Source organism: Colias philodice, chromosome 8 (assembly GCF_061535455.1).
Source record: "Colias philodice isolate Cphi_HAF_F1 chromosome 8, ilColPhil1 Martin Lab GWU primary, whole genome shotgun sequence".
NCBI classification, from domain to species: Eukaryota; Metazoa; Arthropoda; class Insecta; order Lepidoptera; family Pieridae; genus Colias; species Colias philodice.
The window spans coordinates 5,697,213-5,714,965 of NC_143093.1; the positions used below are offsets into that span (position 1 = coordinate 5,697,213).

The 17,753-nt window shown below is 33.0% G+C and overlaps 3 protein-coding genes across 3 annotated transcripts; 2 read left to right on the forward strand and 1 right to left on the reverse strand.

Annotated features, from left to right (window-relative positions):
- Window positions 1–1,784: 1,784 nt before the first annotated feature.
- On the reverse strand, window positions 1,785–6,211 carry mRpS7 (mitochondrial ribosomal protein S7). The gene is made up of 4 exons (XM_089697816.1): window positions 6,068–6,211; window positions 2,858–3,052; window positions 2,212–2,446; window positions 1,785–2,082 (listed from the first exon to the last, which is right to left on the reverse strand). Exons 1-4 carry the CDS (start codon window positions 6,127–6,129, stop codon window positions 1,864–1,866), a joined length of 711 nt encoding a protein of 236 aa, XP_089553942.1. The 5' UTR covers window positions 6,130–6,211; the 3' UTR covers window positions 1,785–1,863.
- A 1,969-nt stretch (window positions 6,212–8,180) lies between these two features.
- On the forward strand, window positions 8,181–10,010 carry Polr1F (RNA polymerase I subunit F). Its single transcript, XM_089697818.1, has 4 exons — window positions 8,181–8,473; window positions 8,583–8,774; window positions 9,030–9,182; window positions 9,565–10,010. Exons 1-4 carry the CDS (start codon window positions 8,295–8,297, stop codon window positions 9,890–9,892), a joined length of 852 nt encoding a protein of 283 aa, XP_089553944.1. The 5' UTR covers window positions 8,181–8,294; the 3' UTR covers window positions 9,893–10,010.
- A 3,533-nt stretch (window positions 10,011–13,543) lies between these two features.
- LOC149486542 (dual specificity mitogen-activated protein kinase kinase 4-like) lies at window positions 13,544–17,643 on the forward strand. The gene is made up of 8 exons (XM_089698177.1): window positions 13,544–13,778; window positions 13,869–14,058; window positions 14,279–14,431; window positions 14,725–14,869; window positions 14,984–15,153; window positions 15,250–15,379; window positions 15,618–15,838; window positions 16,122–17,643. The coding sequence occupies exons 1-8, from the start codon at window positions 13,745–13,747 to the stop codon at window positions 16,303–16,305; spliced, it is 1,227 nt and encodes a 408-aa protein (XP_089554303.1). The 5' UTR covers window positions 13,544–13,744; the 3' UTR covers window positions 16,306–17,643.
- The last annotated feature ends 110 nt before the right edge of the window (window positions 17,644–17,753 follow it).

The window sequence follows — 17,753 nt, forward strand, 5'->3', positions numbered from 1 at the left end:
GGAAAAACAATATAATAGAACGACTAGTATGTAATGAGCCACATAAGCACTTGCTTACTGGGGATTCAATGCCGACAGAAATAATTAAGGACGGAGAACAACGTTAGGACTGGAACAGATAGACTATTACATTGTGTAAATAATATTTTCATAAGACTACAATGTTTGAATATCACTGCGATACGAGATTTATTAACAGGTAAAACAAATATTTCAGGTATTTAAGTCATAAAGTATAAAACACTTGAAGAGCTATGCATGAATTATAAAAACGCATATATGTATATTTTTAAATCAGAACTATTATGGAAGACCTCTATTGATACTCTTCATACGTTTATTCGAATTATTTTCAATAAAAAGATTATGGAAAGTTATTTTCCGATTGACTACCACCTAATTTATTCAAATAAATAAAATTGCAATGTGTCTGACTATAATTCCTATAATAGTGGTACTTTCATGTTTTCTGTTTGTTGCGGCCAATCTCCAAAACGATATTTTTTTATGATGGGAATAACGTGCGTCAATTTTGATTTAGAAATAAAAAGGAATATCTTATTTAATTTAAAACTGATCAGCAAGTTCCATTTGTAAATTAAGTAGAGTCGATCATGAAATAAGATTTATTTTATGTTTGAAATACTCCAAAGTGGAAGTTTAAATTTACGTTTTTTGTTACCACACCTTAAAGTACATTACAGTGAGTTAAGGAAGACGACCAAGGAGTCAAACTAATTATCACTAATTCTTCTAACGCGAACGTGCTGCTGAAACTTAATCCCATTTAGATTGGCACCACGTCTGTGACCTGTAGAGACGGATGCACAAGCTTATATTAACGTCTAACGATTTAAATAAGTAGTAATATACGAAATAAATGACTTTCCTTCGCGTGAGCCGCCGGGGCGAGAGTTTTTTAAATCTTTATATGATTATCCGCGACTTCGTCCGCGAGGAATTATAAAAGTATAAAATGAGGTAGCTTATTAATTAAACGGCTGATTAAGATTTAGCTGTGACACGTCCCTTTATATTAAGGTTATGCCCAATCAACTTCGATTTAAAAAAAAAATAGGTATTTAGGTATAAAAACATGTAGCACAATCACACTACACATAACACAATCCTATACGAAAATGAACTCAAAACTGTCTGCAAATGTTTTTTTTGTCAAAATTTCAATTTAAAATAATAAGGAAGTGTTAAATAATAAACTGATACGCCAAATTATGAAAATTAAACGAAATTTAAATGGGACCACATGGATAAATGTTTTTAACAGAACCACAGCCAGAACTCCATCTAGAATAGAGTTTTAGTGCTTTGTAAATCCAACTTTAGCTCATACAAATAAGGTTGAAATTACTTTGCTGAATATTGACCTAGGGCTGTTAGCATTTATTGCTTTTGGTAGTGTTTGTGATTACACCCTAAAGTAATATCAATAAGCTTGATTAGCTTTAAAGGTTATTTTCACCAACTTCAAAAAAAGAGGTTGTTCTCAATTCAACTGTAGTTTTTGGTTACCTTAGATCTACCGACTGAGTGAACTGATTTTGATGATTCTTTTTTTATTTGAAAGGTTAAGGTAAGTCCCATTTAATTTTTGTCTAGTTCTAACAAATTATAGGCTTACTTTTTTGTTAAAAAATAATCATCATATCATTAAACTAAAAATAGAATGTGTTGATAGATTACAAAATATTAAATAGGGTATGCACATTAATTGCACAAAATATGGGGAATCATACTATAACAAGTTGTAAATATAAAAATATACATACTATTATCATAATTTATTTTAATATACAAGTCTTACTACAACTTTATAAACCTATAATATTATATACTATTAATAAACTATTGCCATCTATAATGAGCGTAAGCTCTGTTTGCCTCACACAGCCTGTGTAGATCTTGTTTTCTTTTAACCACTTTGCCGGAATTATTCGCGGCATCTAATAACTCCCATGCAAACTGTTCCGGAAAGTGAATTGTCCTTTCTTTGTCATTTGTAGCTTCTAACAACCATTTGATGGCCAGGAACAAAGACCTCTTCTCTGTTATTGGGCCAGGCACCTAGAAAGAATTATAAATAATAAAAATAAGATGTTAAAAAATTGTTCATTTCAGCATTTAACGAATATAAAATGTGTTTGAGAAATAATAGTTATAATGGAATCATAAAGAAAAATACATGTTTATTACCTGGTAAGTAATACCACCCCTTTTAATAGGGAGCAATTGAAGTAATGGTTTGGAATTTTCAATTGCACTATGAAGTATTTCTTTAGGATCCAATACTATTTTAGCCTTTTCTTCAGGCGTTTTTGCTAGATGGTACCTTTCAATCTGTATCCTTTTTATATTTTCAAATGACTTCTCAACAAGGGTTCTAGCTAATTGCTTATTGCCCATTTTCATGACATGATTAATTACTTTACTGAAATAAAAATTGAAGGAAATTAATTATAATGATTGTAGTGATGATTTAATTTAAGATATCGTTTTAAAAAATAAGTTGTCTAAAAACTTGGAATTTATTATAAATTCTCTACTCTATATGGGTGGCCGTACACAGACCGCTTCAAGCAGTTGAGACCGATTGCTTGAAGCCACACCAGACAGCACGGTGAACTATGAACATTCATTCACTACCGTACACAGACTGCTCGAGCCATCGCGACCGCTTCAAGCCGTCAACTGCGCGGTTTGTAGCGACAGATTGAGCAGCCAGTCAAGTTAATTGCTCGAGCCGCTCTAAACAGTGAACTTAGAATGGATAGATGTTCAGAACATTACCAAAATAATGAAATATATATCTAGTATAAAGATAAACTGCTAGATCACTCACTTAACCAATGGATCAAAATACACAGAGGAAGTCTCAGCCACACTTGGTGGCTTCACAGGTATGGCTGCTATTTTGCTAAGTTCATTATTTTCAATAAGGCGTGCTTGGTCTTCCTTTCTAAAAATTGGATTTTGAAAATAGTCTGGGAAACTTGTAGGTCTTGAGTAGAAACGATTTTGCATTAATATTGGTGACCTGAAAAATATGTACAATCATTTTAATAATCATTAATCAATTATTTTTCTATGTTAAACTTATAAACCTTTCTCATTTAAGACGATTGAAAGAAGGTCGGTATAATATGAATGAATGAATGAATGAATGAATGAATGAATGAAAGCTTTATTGTACACACCAAAATAATGAAATAACATTAAGTAAAATATACATCAAATTGCACAATAGGCGACCTTATGGCTACAGAGCCATCTCTTCCAGGTAACCCAACCAAGGAAAACAGTAACAAAGAAAGAATACAAGTAGGTGGTGCATACCAAAGCAATATATATAATAATAATATAGTAATACTAAGAAAGTAGGAATATAAATAATACATAATTTACAACAATAAAGAAAATAATATATAATATATAATAAAATAAATAAATACAGATAAGAGAAAGAATATATAAAGTCATCACTTAATTAAGGACATGTGGTAATCAAAGAGCATGTTTTTGAAAACATCAATGGATCTAGCTTTGCGTATGGCTATTGGTAATTGATTCCATAGTCTAATAGCTTTGACAGTGAATGAGGTGTTAACAAATTTTGTTTTATGTATAGGTACATTAAGGAGGCAAGTATCGTTCGATCTCAAATTCAACCCATGATTACGAGCGTATTCAAAATTATTTTTTAAATAGGGCGGGGTTCTGGGATCGAATAAAATTCCAAACAATAGATGCAGCACATGAGCATCCCGGCGATATCTGATAGGCAGCCATTTCAGCCTGTGACGATAAGCGGAGACGTGGTCAAACTTGCGCAATCCAAAGATAAAACGGATGCACAAGTTCTGAAATCGCTCAAGCTTGTCAAGCTGGATTCCAGTTAGGTCACAGAAACTGACATCAGCGTAGTCGAGGATGGGAAGAAGGAGTGATTGCGCTAACAAAATTTTGGTCGGAATCGGAAGAAAGTTTCGTAATCGCTTAAGGGAGTGGTATGCCGCAAATAACTTTTTACTAACATGTTTCATGTGCTCATGCCAGGAAAGTGTAGAATCTATATGGACACCTAGGTTTTTAACAGACTGACTGAAAGGGATTTTAGTGTCGTCAACGTAAACAGATGGTAAATTATCCCATACAATTTTAGACATAAACTGCGGACTTCCAATAATAATAGTTTGCGTTTTGAGGGGATTAATTTTAAGGCCATACAGCTTGCTCCACCTAACGATAAAATCGAGATCAGTATTAGTTGAGTGAATGGCTGCAGGCAAATCCGACAAAGGAGAATGTGTGTAAATCTGGAGATCATCAGCATACATGTGGTACCGGGATGAAATGTTGCTCGTAATGGAGTTAATGAAAAGTGAGAAAAGAAGAGGAGAGAGGACACCGCCTTGTGGTACACCTGCAGTCAGATAACTCCAAGATGAGATAGACTCGTCTAGCTTTATCCTCTGCCGGCGACCATGCAAAAAGCTACGAAACCACTCTAACACCGACGCAGATATGTTAATAGAACGCAGCACACTCAAAAGTACGTCATAGTCGATACAATTAAATGCATTACTAAAATCTAGTAATGTTAGTATCGTGAGCTGCTTATTATCCATACCTAACCGAATGTCATCAGTTATTTTTACTAAAGCAGTAGCCGTACTATGCCCGGGGCGGAAACCGGATTGTAGAGGATTGAGTATGGAGTTGGAGTTTAGGAAAATACTTAATTGGTGATGGATAAGTTTTTCAAGAACTTTGGAGAGGAAAGGGAGAATGGATATAGGACGGTAATCAGACAGTGAGCTAGCATTCGATTTCTTTGGAAGTGGGATAACATTGGCGTCTTTCCAAACTTCAGGGAATGTGCTGGATGAAATAGAGTGGTTAAGGATGTTGGTGATTGTAGGAAGGATGATGTCAAGGATAGGAACGATCATAGCACGGCTAATATTGTCACAACCGACAGCTTTAGAAGATATGGATAATATGTTCTTCTTAACATCGCATTCGGTGAAAGGTGAGATGTTAAAAGGGTTTACAGAAGAATACGGTAAGGATGAAAGGAAATTAAGGGTAGCCTGTTTATCGACACTGTCAAATAGGACAGGAGGAGTGGAAAAGTGTGCATTTAACTGGTCGATATTCAGGTTCGTAGATGACACTTTAGGTTGTTTGCCTACTCCAATCGTTTTAAGAAATTTCCACACAAAACATGGATCACCATTTTCAATGGATGAATGAATATGGCGGCGCTGTGCATCCCGGCACACAGTATTGCAACGATTCCTCAGTCTTACATACCTCTCCCTCGCCTCATCAGAAGGACACGATTTTAATTGAGATTTGGCTTGGTTTTTTAAATTCAGTTGCGATTTAATTTCCTCAGTGAGCCAAGGTGCAGGCAAGTGTTTTAGCTTCACCGGGCGTGCTGGAGCGTGAATGTCGTAGAGCTGCGTAAGAAAGGAGTTAAATAGCATTACTTTTTCGTTAAGGTTTTCACAGCATTGTACTGCATTCCAATCCATCTTAATCGCATCAGCACAGAGACCTTCATGATTCATACGACCAAAATTTCGCTGCATAGCAATTTGGGGCTTGGATTTAGGGGGACGGAGTTTGTAGGAAAGGAAAATAAGATTGTGATAGGAGAAGGCATCTGCTGCACACTGTCCATGCTTAGAGATAAAGTCTAAGTTGGATACGATCATAAGGTCAAGCAAGGAAGGTGCACAGTTAGGGAAATAATGCGTGGGATTAAGAGGGAGGATGTGAAGATTATAGGAGTCCACAATAGATAATAGTTTATTAGAGCGAGAGTCATTTTTTAGCAAGCAGGTATTGAAGTCACCCATAATTATGGTGTGACTGTAAGAAGGAGAAAGATTAAGAAGGAGATCATCAAAGGTAGGAAAATAGTCTATTGAAGAGGAAGGACTATAGATAACGCCTAATAGAATTTTTGTGTGGGAAATGCAGACCTCTAGGAAAAGGTATTATAATAATATAACCTAACAAAATAATAAGTATTCATACTCACACTCGAGGCAACTGCTGTGTAAATTGTTTATGCATCAATCCAATTCTTTTAACCGTATTCATGTTTATTTGAAAGATATTATTATAAATCTGATTAATAATATTTTAATGTATTAAATCCACTGACCTCTATAACTATACGCTGGACTGCAACTGGACTGGCCAGTGGGGGGACACTTAAAACAAGCTGTCAAATCATCCACTGAATTGAAAATAGCACTCTCTAACGACACCATCCGAAATTACTAAGCAATTTATATTTACTCAAGTATCCTGCAGATGGCAGTATGACAAATTTGATTAAAATGCCGAAAAGAATTCAGGAATATGATTGTTTTTTTAAAGTGACAGCAAATATGACACTTGCTGCCAAAATTTTTACTAAATTGCAATGTAGGGAAAGCTACAAAAAATCGAAAGGGAGAAGATTTACATTGAAGGAGAAAGTATTATCACTTTCAATGTATAAAAGAAGCCCTAAGTGCTATACATTGCTAGCTTCATATTTTTGTTTACCCTCGGCAAAAGCCTTGAAAAGATTACTGGCAAAAGTGGAGATAGAAAGTGGAATGAACAAAGCACTAAGCAGTATTTTTAAAAATGAAGGAAACAGTGAAAGCCTTGTCTCCCCAAGATCGACTATGCTGTCTAATATTCGACGAGATGTCGATAACACCCCAAATCCAATACGACGCGGCCAAAGACAAACTAAAAGGTTTTGCTTGAGGCAGCAAAACCTTTGCTGATCATGTCCTAGTATACATGGTCAAGGGTATTAGAAAAAATTTTAAACAGCCAGTGGCATATTACTTTACCAGTTGTTTAAAGAAAAGTAATTTAAAGGAAATAACCCTGAATATTATCAGGTATGTTCAGAGGACAGGTTTAAATGTTTTGTGTGCAGTTTGTGACCAAAGCGCCACAAATGTAGCTGCAATCAATGAATGATTGAAGAAACAAAAAGAAAATACTTCCAACAAAACAAAGAGTGGCGACACAGTATAATAGAAGTAAGTGGCAAACAAATAGTTCCGTTGTTTGATGTTCCCCATCTGATTAAAGGCGTAAGAAGAATTATCATGAAGATCAATTAAAAAAATATTTTAATAACACGGTAGCTAATGTTTTAATATATAGTTGGTGCCGTACAATCAATCATCTATTCTACAATCAATCAATCTATATTATCAGGCAAAATCAAATATGATGGTGAGGATGAAATCAAACTGGCAGCACAAGCATATTATGTGAAGCATAATAAATTTAATAAATGTAATAAATAAAATATCGAACTTGTTTTTTTTCATCACCTAAAATTATTTCTTGCTAAGAACGGCTACTGTTTTAATATCTAGCTGAACCTTTACACCAGTAGCAATGGTTATGCTAGATATTTAACAGTAAATACTACAAATAGAGAGGTTTCGTATGTTGTTTAATATACGAAACCTCTTTACTTTGTAGTATCTACTGTTAAATATCTAGCTTAATCTTTGCTACTGGTGTAAAGGTTCAGCTAGATATTTAAACAGTACCTAGCAGCTGTTATCTATATAGATACATTATTTTTGGATGGCATTAACAGATGGCACTAGTGATTGACTTGACATTAGAGGTCGGCATAAAAAAGAACCAAGACGGCTCTCTATTTCCAATATATATTACTATACTCTATGCTCACTGGCCTCACTGCTGCCGTCAGCGCTAAAATGGCGATTTTCAAATAGGCACAAAAAAATGACAGCAATAGCCTGTCCAGCGTTATAGTTATAGAGGTCAGTGCTATGGGTCAGTGATTAAATCCCATTCAGTTCATCGGACCCAGGCGTAGGACCCAGGAATTTTGTTTGTTTTTATGATAATTGACAATGACAATAGATTAATGACATAAAGCCATGAATACATATATGTATATAGATTTTGAACATAATTTTATGAGACTATTAAATACGCCCGACAATATTCGATATATTCGTCTATTCAATAAAACAATGATATATAAAGTGATAAATAATGTATGATTATGGTGTACCTAGTCAAATGTAATATTATCTAATATGTCTTAAAAACTGGCAAGTTATAAAACATAAACAAAAAAAAAACATTAAGCATTCATGTCGATTGTCATTTGTCGTTGTCAAAATTGAAGCATGTTTTGGAATGCGTTATTTTGTTGTAATTTTATTTGCAAAATGATTGAAATATAAATTTTTTATACCAATGTGAAGATGTCCACAATAATCAAATTTGATCTCAAAGAGCTTAGAAAATTAGCAAATGATAAGGATTCGTGCATCATTGAAAAAAAAGTTACCCAAAATATAGCACTACAACCATGGTGTTTGGGTAATTTAAAGGAGTCCGTGAAGAATTCACTTGATTATAAGATAGGAAAATTCGATAAGGAGTGAGTGCTGTTTGCAATTATATTTCAACATTTTATCCATAACATTTAACCTAATCAAAAATGGAGCTATTATGCCATGTCTAAATTTATATCTTGTTTATTATTTCAGATTTAATGGAATACTGTTAAGTTATAAGAATTTACGAATTTTACAAAACGTTGGAGCAATAAAAAACGACAATTCAGACATACACTATCAAATTCAAGCTGATTACTTCATATTTTGTCCTTATGTTGGAGCTACACTGAAGGGGGTAGTAAACAAGAAGAGCTTTACACATTTAGCTATCCTCGTACACAGGTACAAATGTCTAATTTTATATTGTAATATGTCAAATTTTTCCCTGCATATTGCAATAACTTTTTTCTTTAGTTTTATTGTTCAGATTCTTTAGCATTTATTAATATCAATGACAATATAATATGGATTGTAGGTATATTATATAACTTTATTGAACTTACTTGCTATATAATAAAAAAAAACAATAAATACACATAATTTTGTCACTACATAATTTTGTTAAATGTTTCTTGATTCATTTTACATATATTGCAGAGTATTCAATGTTGTTATACCAAGACCTACTGATGAACCAGGCAGTGACTGGATAGGCTCAAACATAGAGGAAGGACAACAAGTGGTTTTCCAAATAGCAGCACTAGACCTGTATGGTGCATTACCATACATCAGAGGACAATTGGATGAAAGGTACAATAACCAAGCATTTGCTGGATGACCACTTAAGTTAGCTAATGTATTAGCCCCTTAACACTTACATGTAAAGTCTCAGTACTACCCAATTTCAATTATTTAATTCATGTTTATATGACTCATTTATTAAAGTGAAACTTTTATTACATCGCCTCAAACTTTTTGGTCTGTGTGGCGCATGTCGCGTGTATCGCGGCTGCTGAGTAGGTATACCTACTCGGCTGCCGACCGTCACGCGACCTGCGCTACACAAAGCAGTGTTCGGAACCGTTCGAACAGTTTCACTTTTACCGTGGTTTCATAAAACCACACAACATTTTTTTATTCCTATCACTTTTGGCTTATAATTTTAATTTAATCAATTTTATTTTATTTCTAGATGGTTAAAATTAGAGGCCTCTGGTGATGAGGAGACACTTGATCCTAAGAATATGAAAGCACTGGATGTCACTTATGTGAACTTTGATAAAACAAAGCCGGCCCAAAAGCATATGGGTGATGGTTTACCAAGCAGTTCAACAAAGAAGATCAATTCTAATAGTCCTGTAAAGAGCAATTCACCTAATGGACAACATAATTATAATGATACTGAAATAAATACCCCCAGTAAAAATAAAGTTAAACGGCAAAGCAAAATAGTGGATTCAGATACTAAACACACAGAACAAAATACAAGATTATCAAAGAAACATAAAAAGGATGGATAGTGTTAAAGTACAAAATTGCTTGACATGTGTTATTTACTTACATATTATTCCTCTGTACATCATATTTTAGTAAATTATATTATGTTTATACTTTATATTAAACCTATTAATATACCTATGAAGTTTTTTCATTCAAATTTCGAATAGTAAGTTTATAACATCGAGATATATGTACTACGTACTGGAGAGGCGATCGCTACTACACTCTCTTTACAACGCGCTAGAGGCAAAAGTCACGAGTCTCATTAGTCTGTGCCGGACTGTGCTCCCCGCTTGCCGCGTCAACACGTGTTATTGCTCTGTTCAAAATGCCTTCGTGTGTGCTAAGATATTGTTTTAACAGTTCCTATAATACAAACAAAGCCCGAGGAGTGACTTTTCACCAGTAAGTTTCCTTATTATGAGTAAGTCATGCATTTTACTAATATTGTTATCATTTTGCGAAAAATCACCACGCGTTCTGCGTTTCGCGCCATTTTTCATAGACTAACAGCACAGACGTGACACTATCGATGAGTCTGTTAAAAAAATGCAACTGGATTTTTTAACTATGAATAATGAATATACAATATATACTAGGAAAGATTACCGTGGTGTAGTACCTAAATATTTATACTTTTACCCGACTACGCAAAGTAAAACGGTAGGTTATTTTATTTATTTGCCTATTTTTATTTATTAAAAAAAGGTTCATCAACAGTTGTTCCAATAGGATTTATAAATTATTATGCACAACAATTACAAATAAACACAACATTCACAGAAACTAATACAGTAAAAGTTCCTTAATCGCGCTTCCTTTATTTGCGTTTTCACTATTCGCGGATTAAAAAAATGCGACCCAATTTCTATATTCGCGACTAAATTTTTTTTTATTCGCGGATTTAATAAGTACATACTACATACATAATAATAAAATTATTCCAATAGGTATCTTACCCAATATCCTTGTCAAATGGACTAATAAGAAAGTAAAATAGATCTTATTACAAGTTTGCCTAAAGTATATTATGTTCTTAAATGATATCGCCGAGGCCTTTGACACAAGCCGCCTTTGTCGCAAGCCGCCTTTGTCGCAAGCCGCCTCTGCGGCGATTGATGTTTTTGAGAATGTAAATAAACAGAATGGAAGCAACCTTATAACTCAATAAATAAAATATATTTTTAAATGTAGTTCCGTTTATAGTAAAAGCCACTTTGCGTATTTATTGTTTCGTCTTTCACATTCGTTACAAAAATTGTGATCGAGTAAGGGGGCGTCCATAAATTACGTGAGGTTTTTTTTTTAAAATTTTCTGCCCCTCCCTCCCCCCCTGGTGAGATGTCGTGAGATTTTATTCAAGCCCCTCCCCCATCCTCGAATCTCACGTGAGATTTTTCAAAATGTGAGTTTCTTATACGTAAACGCCATCAACATTGAATCATCGTATCCATTTAGTTAGGGCTATTATAAACCAATACTCCAAAATTCGATAACATCATGAAGCAAAAACTGATAAAACTATTGATTACTACACAAAACGACAAAAGCTTACTAAATTGATATTATTTAAAGGAAATTAAAATACATAGTTTAATATAAAATCCTCTTTATTAATTCCCTAGTATCAGTACCACCAGATAGTACCGAGTAAACAGATTGCACAATGTGTCGCATCTGCACGCATTGCTTAATCATTGAACTTGAAGCCACGCCTCGCTCGTTCCACACGTACCCCACCACATCGGCCGCGCGCAATGTTTTTGTATGGAATAACCTCTCTAGTAATATATCTCGATGGTTTATAAGCTAAATAGCAACTGCAAAAAAAATTGGTCATCCATCTAATTTACAAGTGAGCAAACGATTCCTTATTTATTATATTTTGTTTGTATAGAGACAGTGGCGACAACAGAATATAATATCCTGTTCATTTTTTTTTTTTTTTTTTTTGATTAAACAGAATCCTTGAACATATCCCCCGTTTTCCAATTACAGAGCATAATGCGACTTAGTGCCGCACAATGCCGAATTATGCTGATGCTTAATTGGAACGTGAAACGCACCAGCAGGTTGCGCTAAGTTCAGTGTAGAAAAAAAAATATTCCTAAAGTTAGCAATAACCTCATTAATGTGTAAATAAAGTGTTATACATAATAATTGGTTGAAAAATATTTACGGTTATTTTAAGTAATTTGGATTTTGATTTTTTCAGTAACATTTTTTTCAATGTTTGTACCTTCATTCATACTTATATTTATTTTTATAACACAATTTGAATTAACTTTGATTATTTCGAAAAAACTACAATTAAACGAAAGCTTTAAATTTTTTTTCAACAATTAATAATTACTAACGATAAATCGATTGCACGCATCAATTCACGCACATTACTTTTTCTAGTGCTCGATTGTGCGAAGCGTTGCTGTAGTTGGAACATTCAACGTTAAGCATTATGCCGCATAATGCGCTCTAGTGCTGTAATTGGAAAACGGGTCCTATCTAGTTTGATATATATTTTATTTTTTAGATTTGGTCTTGCATATTACACGTATCATCTAATAGAAGATTGGTTATTTTGCTTTATGCGCCCCCTTAAGGCAAAATAATATTTTAATGTTGGTTAAATAATTTGTGTAATGTTTTAAACGCTGGTTATGAAAAACCAAAAAGTCTTTTCTTCATGAGTGTGCGTGCGCAGACGGCCGCCCGATGGTCATCTTTCGTGAATCTTAGAGCCAGCGAGCACGAGACAAAATAGTTGCGGAGACAAAGTTGCTCGTGCGCGCTAGCTCTACTATACTTGTTCGCTATTCGCCTCCTCACTGGACGACCACGACGGTATATGTTGCTCTGTGCTCCTGTGCTGTGCTCGACGACATTATATTCAACAAAACTTCGGTATAGGTACGAGTCGACTCTGTAATAAGTATATAGTCTATGGAGTCGACAGTCGACACTCGTAGCTACATCGACATGTGTGAATGTTCACACCTGTGGTTCACACATTCGTCTTCCCGTTCCTCGGAGCAATTAACAAGCCAAGTTGTCTCTTTCTATCGCATTAATTAGGGTATTGAATAAAAGAGAGCCACTATATAAGAAACGTTCAATTAATTGTTACTTCTCCAGGCTTGTTAATTGCTCCGAGTCCCGTTCATTCTTAGTAACGTCCTTGTAACGTGTAACGTCTGAAAAAGTCACAAAAAGTCATAACATGAACATTTGCATGCACAGTTTGCATGAATATCTACACGACGATACCTACTCAAAGGAATAGCGAATATACTGCTCACATAATATTCGCGTGACCGCATATCTTGAAAAAACAAAATCTCGTAGGTTGGTCAGAATTTGTTATACATCTACTATTATCAATCATGAGACGTAGAAATTAACTTTCAAATAATATAACATTACCTCCGCACGATATAATAATTAAGGGTTAATTTAATAATATTAAAAAAAAAAATAAAAAAAAAATATATATATATTATGGGGGGTCACCATAGTACGAAACCCTTCGTGCGCGAGTCCGTCTCGCAATTCACCGGATTTTATTATTTTGCCCATTCACGATGAGACAAAATTAAAGTGACCATAGACTCAAAAGATTTTTGGATTTTTGACTTTTTCTTTGTGATAGTCTATAGAATATAGATGTAGGTACATAAATATATATAGTTTTGTATACGGTGTTGACGAGAATCTAACAATTTGCAATGCATGATGTAAAGACATTTTTAATTGTTTATTTATGAAAGAAGTATCAGTCTGATTTAAGTAACATTCAAATGGAGAGTCTAAAAGTGAACACTGTGACTAAGAATATATAAGTATTTTATTGGAACTGTAAAGTATATTGAATAAAAATGTCGAAGAATGGCGATGTGCCGTCAAGTCAAGGTAATATTTAAGTATACTTTACAAATCGTACCCATATTATATGTTTATTATCAAAGTGCTTTAATAATATTCATGTATTATTATTTTTAGGACCCAGCAGACCGTCTATGCCAAAGCCTGATTTGAATTTATTTCCATCTGATAAACGAAAAATATTAAATCTCCAGCTTGGAGGGCCATCAGCAGAAACTGCTGCATTTATGCCATTCACTTCTACTGCAGTACAAAGAACTCGTGTACCATCTAGAACTATCAGGGATGTCCTCCCAGAAAATACGAGGTAATAAGACAATACGTCTCATTACGATAATAATAAATAGATGATTGTAATTGTTTTTTTTTTAATTTAACGATAAAGCAAGCATTTTTATGTATTCATTATTGTTGTATAGTTTATGTAATGTGTTACTTATTGTATCAGAATGTTTAGTCAGACTCGAGTCCTATTATTTGTTGTTATAGTTCCTGTTAATACTACAATACATCATATAATTTTTCAGAGACCGTTGCAGAATATACCCATCAATGCAGTCCTCTGGAAAACTTCAGCTATCTGCCACTGAAGTGTATGATTTTACTTCTGATGATCTACAAGATCTGGGTGAGATTGGCAGAGGTGCATTTGGGGCAGTTAACAAAATGGTCCACAGAAAGTAAGTTAATTATTTTCATTGATCACTATTTATATTGTAAAATATAATGCTTTCCAAATATTTACTTCTGTTAAAACAACTCTCATAATGTCTTGCTTGCATTACATCTAGTTGAATATAATTTACAGGATTCCTTTTCTAATGTTTTTAGTATAAAATAACCAGAATCTTTCAGGACACACTCAAAGTTTTATCTTACTTATTGAAAATGATCTATAATTGGATATAACATTTATTTCACAATGTTTAAAAACATTCATGTTTTATGCAAAATAATTTTTCTTTTTTATTAGATCAAGTAAAGTCATGGCTGTGAAAAGGATTCGCTCAACTGTGGACGAGAAAGAGCAAAAGCAATTGTTAATGGATCTCGAAGTTGTGATGAAGAGTAATGAATGTCCTTATATTGTACAGTTTTATGGAGCTCTTTTTAAAGAAGTAAGTAGGGGTTTTTTACTTTTCATACTTATCATTATAGAATACTTGATCCCTCTATTTATTAAATATACATACAGTTATTGTGTAAATATATGTATTTTTTATGTGTTTTAGGGTGATTGTTGGATCTGCATGGAACTTATGGATACATCACTAGATAAATTTTATAAATTCATCTGTGAGCGGATGCAAACACGCATTCCAGAAACAATATTAGCTAAAATTACACTAGCTACTGTTAAAGCGTTAAATTATTTAAAAGAGAAATTAAAAATTATTCACAGGTAATTAATTGATTATATTACAATACCATTATTGAATTATATAATTTTATGATGTTATTTCATTGATTATTAATTTATATATTTTTTGTATTAAAGGGATGTAAAACCGTCAAACATTCTATTGGATAGGAGGGGCAATATAAAGTTGTGTGACTTTGGTATCTCAGGTAAACTGGTTGATTCCATTGCGCGAACACGTGACGCAGGATGCAGGCCTTACATGGCGGTAAGTAATATAACTTTTATCTAATTGATAACAAGTATTAAATTAACCTAACATTTGTAAAATGGTCATACATACTCATTAGTCCATCTTTACATAACATTCAAATCATCACTTCTGAGTGACGATTTTACATAACATTCAAATCGTCAGTTATCTATAGTAATATTGAATATTATATTATATTGTATAGCTAATATTGAATTTATTATTTGTGATTATCATTATACATTATTTTAAGCCCGAAAGAATAGATCCCGGCCGCGCGCGCGGTTATGACGTGAGATCTGACGTTTGGTCGCTCGGAATCACTCTGATGGAGGTGGCCACTGGAGCATTCCCATACCCTCGGTGGGGATCTGTCTTTGAACAGCTCCAACAAGTTGTACAGGGTGACCCACCTCGTCTTACAAACAAAAACAACTCGTTTTCAAACAATTTCATCAATTTTGTTAATACTTGGTGAGTTTTTGGCTTTGTGCATGCTCTGTATATAAACTCAAACTCAAACATTCATTTATTCAATTAGACTACTATTTAGTCACACTTTCGAATCGTCATTACATAAGTATTTTTAACATTTACCACCGATTCGGAAAGCAGTATCTATGGAGAAGAATCGGCAAGAAACTCCATAGTTGCTCTTTTAAATCATGTCAATATTACAGAAATTAAAGAAATGTAATATTAAGTGAGCAGCATATTTTAATGCAAATTATGCAATTAATGTCTTTTTTTCTTATAGCCTGATCAAAGAAGAAACACAGCGACCAAAGTACAATCGTTTGTTAGAACATCCATTTATTAAAGGCATTGATCAAAGTCGTGCAGATGTATCGGCGTATGTGTGCGAAATTCTCGACTCCATGGAGCGGAATGGAGTAAGTCCCTTTACCACGGATCAGCCAGCGCAGGCTTGGGTTGACTAAATTATTCTTATTATAAAAAAACTTACTTGGTCCTTTGACATTACACTCTTCACAAACTTTTTAAAATTAAATTCATTGTAAGAATTTACACATTACTATGTATTCAAATAAGATTAGCTTGCCTAATGAATAAAAGCAGAGTTCAAATTTCACATCTATTTTATACTGTTTTAAATGTAGTATAATTATTATTATTGATAGAGAAAGTAGACAATTTATTCCTTACTTTTATTGCAACACACAGAGCACTTGCATTATTATGTATTTCAATAGGAATTATGTATATTTAAAAAATCCCTCATAAGTAATCACTGTAAATATAAGTTGATTCATGTAGTATTTCTTATGAACAAAATAAAATTACACCAAAAATAATAAATAGAACAATTTAGCTGTTGTTTTATGCCATTATCTTTTTTTTCTTTGTTAATTGTAATGATTACTGTTTATACAATATTTACTTGCAAGTGTATGAAATATGACAATAGATTAAATAAAAATGCCATACTTACCTTTTAGATGTTACAATAAATGGGATTTGTTTTACATTTTATATTTATTTTTTTCTCATTAAGCATATATTTTTTATGAGGTTTTTAAAGTATAGTTTCTCCTATCCTTGACTTATATTTCATATATTTAATTAAAGCATAGAATTTGTTATTTTTACGAATAAAGTAAGTCATTTCAATTACATAAAGCAATGTTCTTTATTTAATGTTGGATCAAATAACTTTCTTATGAAAACAGTGCAAAACATTTTAAGTATAATTGTTTCTTTTTATTGTTCAACATTATCTAGTATTGTATCTTTATGTCCCCACTGCTGAAATCCACTATAATCTATATAAAATGTTTTTATTAATGTTACACAGTCCATACGCAACACATATGTATGTAATTTGAGTAAATAGATTTTTGAAATAGTACAATATAAATGATTGATTCAGTGATGTAAGCTTGCAAATTGGTATGGAACATATCTAACCAAACCCACAAATAATAGAATATCTTCACTCTTAAGTGTAAATTGTTGATAAGAAAATATGTACTGAATTGTATGTTACCAGACACAAATGCTTAAGAGCCTTTGTTATCCACCAGCCATAATTTAATGTTATATTTATGAAAAATAATTGTAAATGTACTATTGTAATTTTGTACATACAAATATTGAATGTGAGAATAATTAATGATTGAATAAATAAATAATTGGCAGCAAAGATTAGCTATATACTATGTTAAAATGAAAAAGGTCATTACATTTTCTCCATGCATGTTGGATTACTTGTGAAACAATAGATAATAGAATGAGTACATAGAAAAAATTGGTTTTATTATACCGAATTTCCCTTTATACAAAAAATAATAATCATGTTATTTATGAGTTATATATGTCTCAGGCAATGCTTACAGTGCTTTTTCTGGTTTTATATCTAGGCTTTATA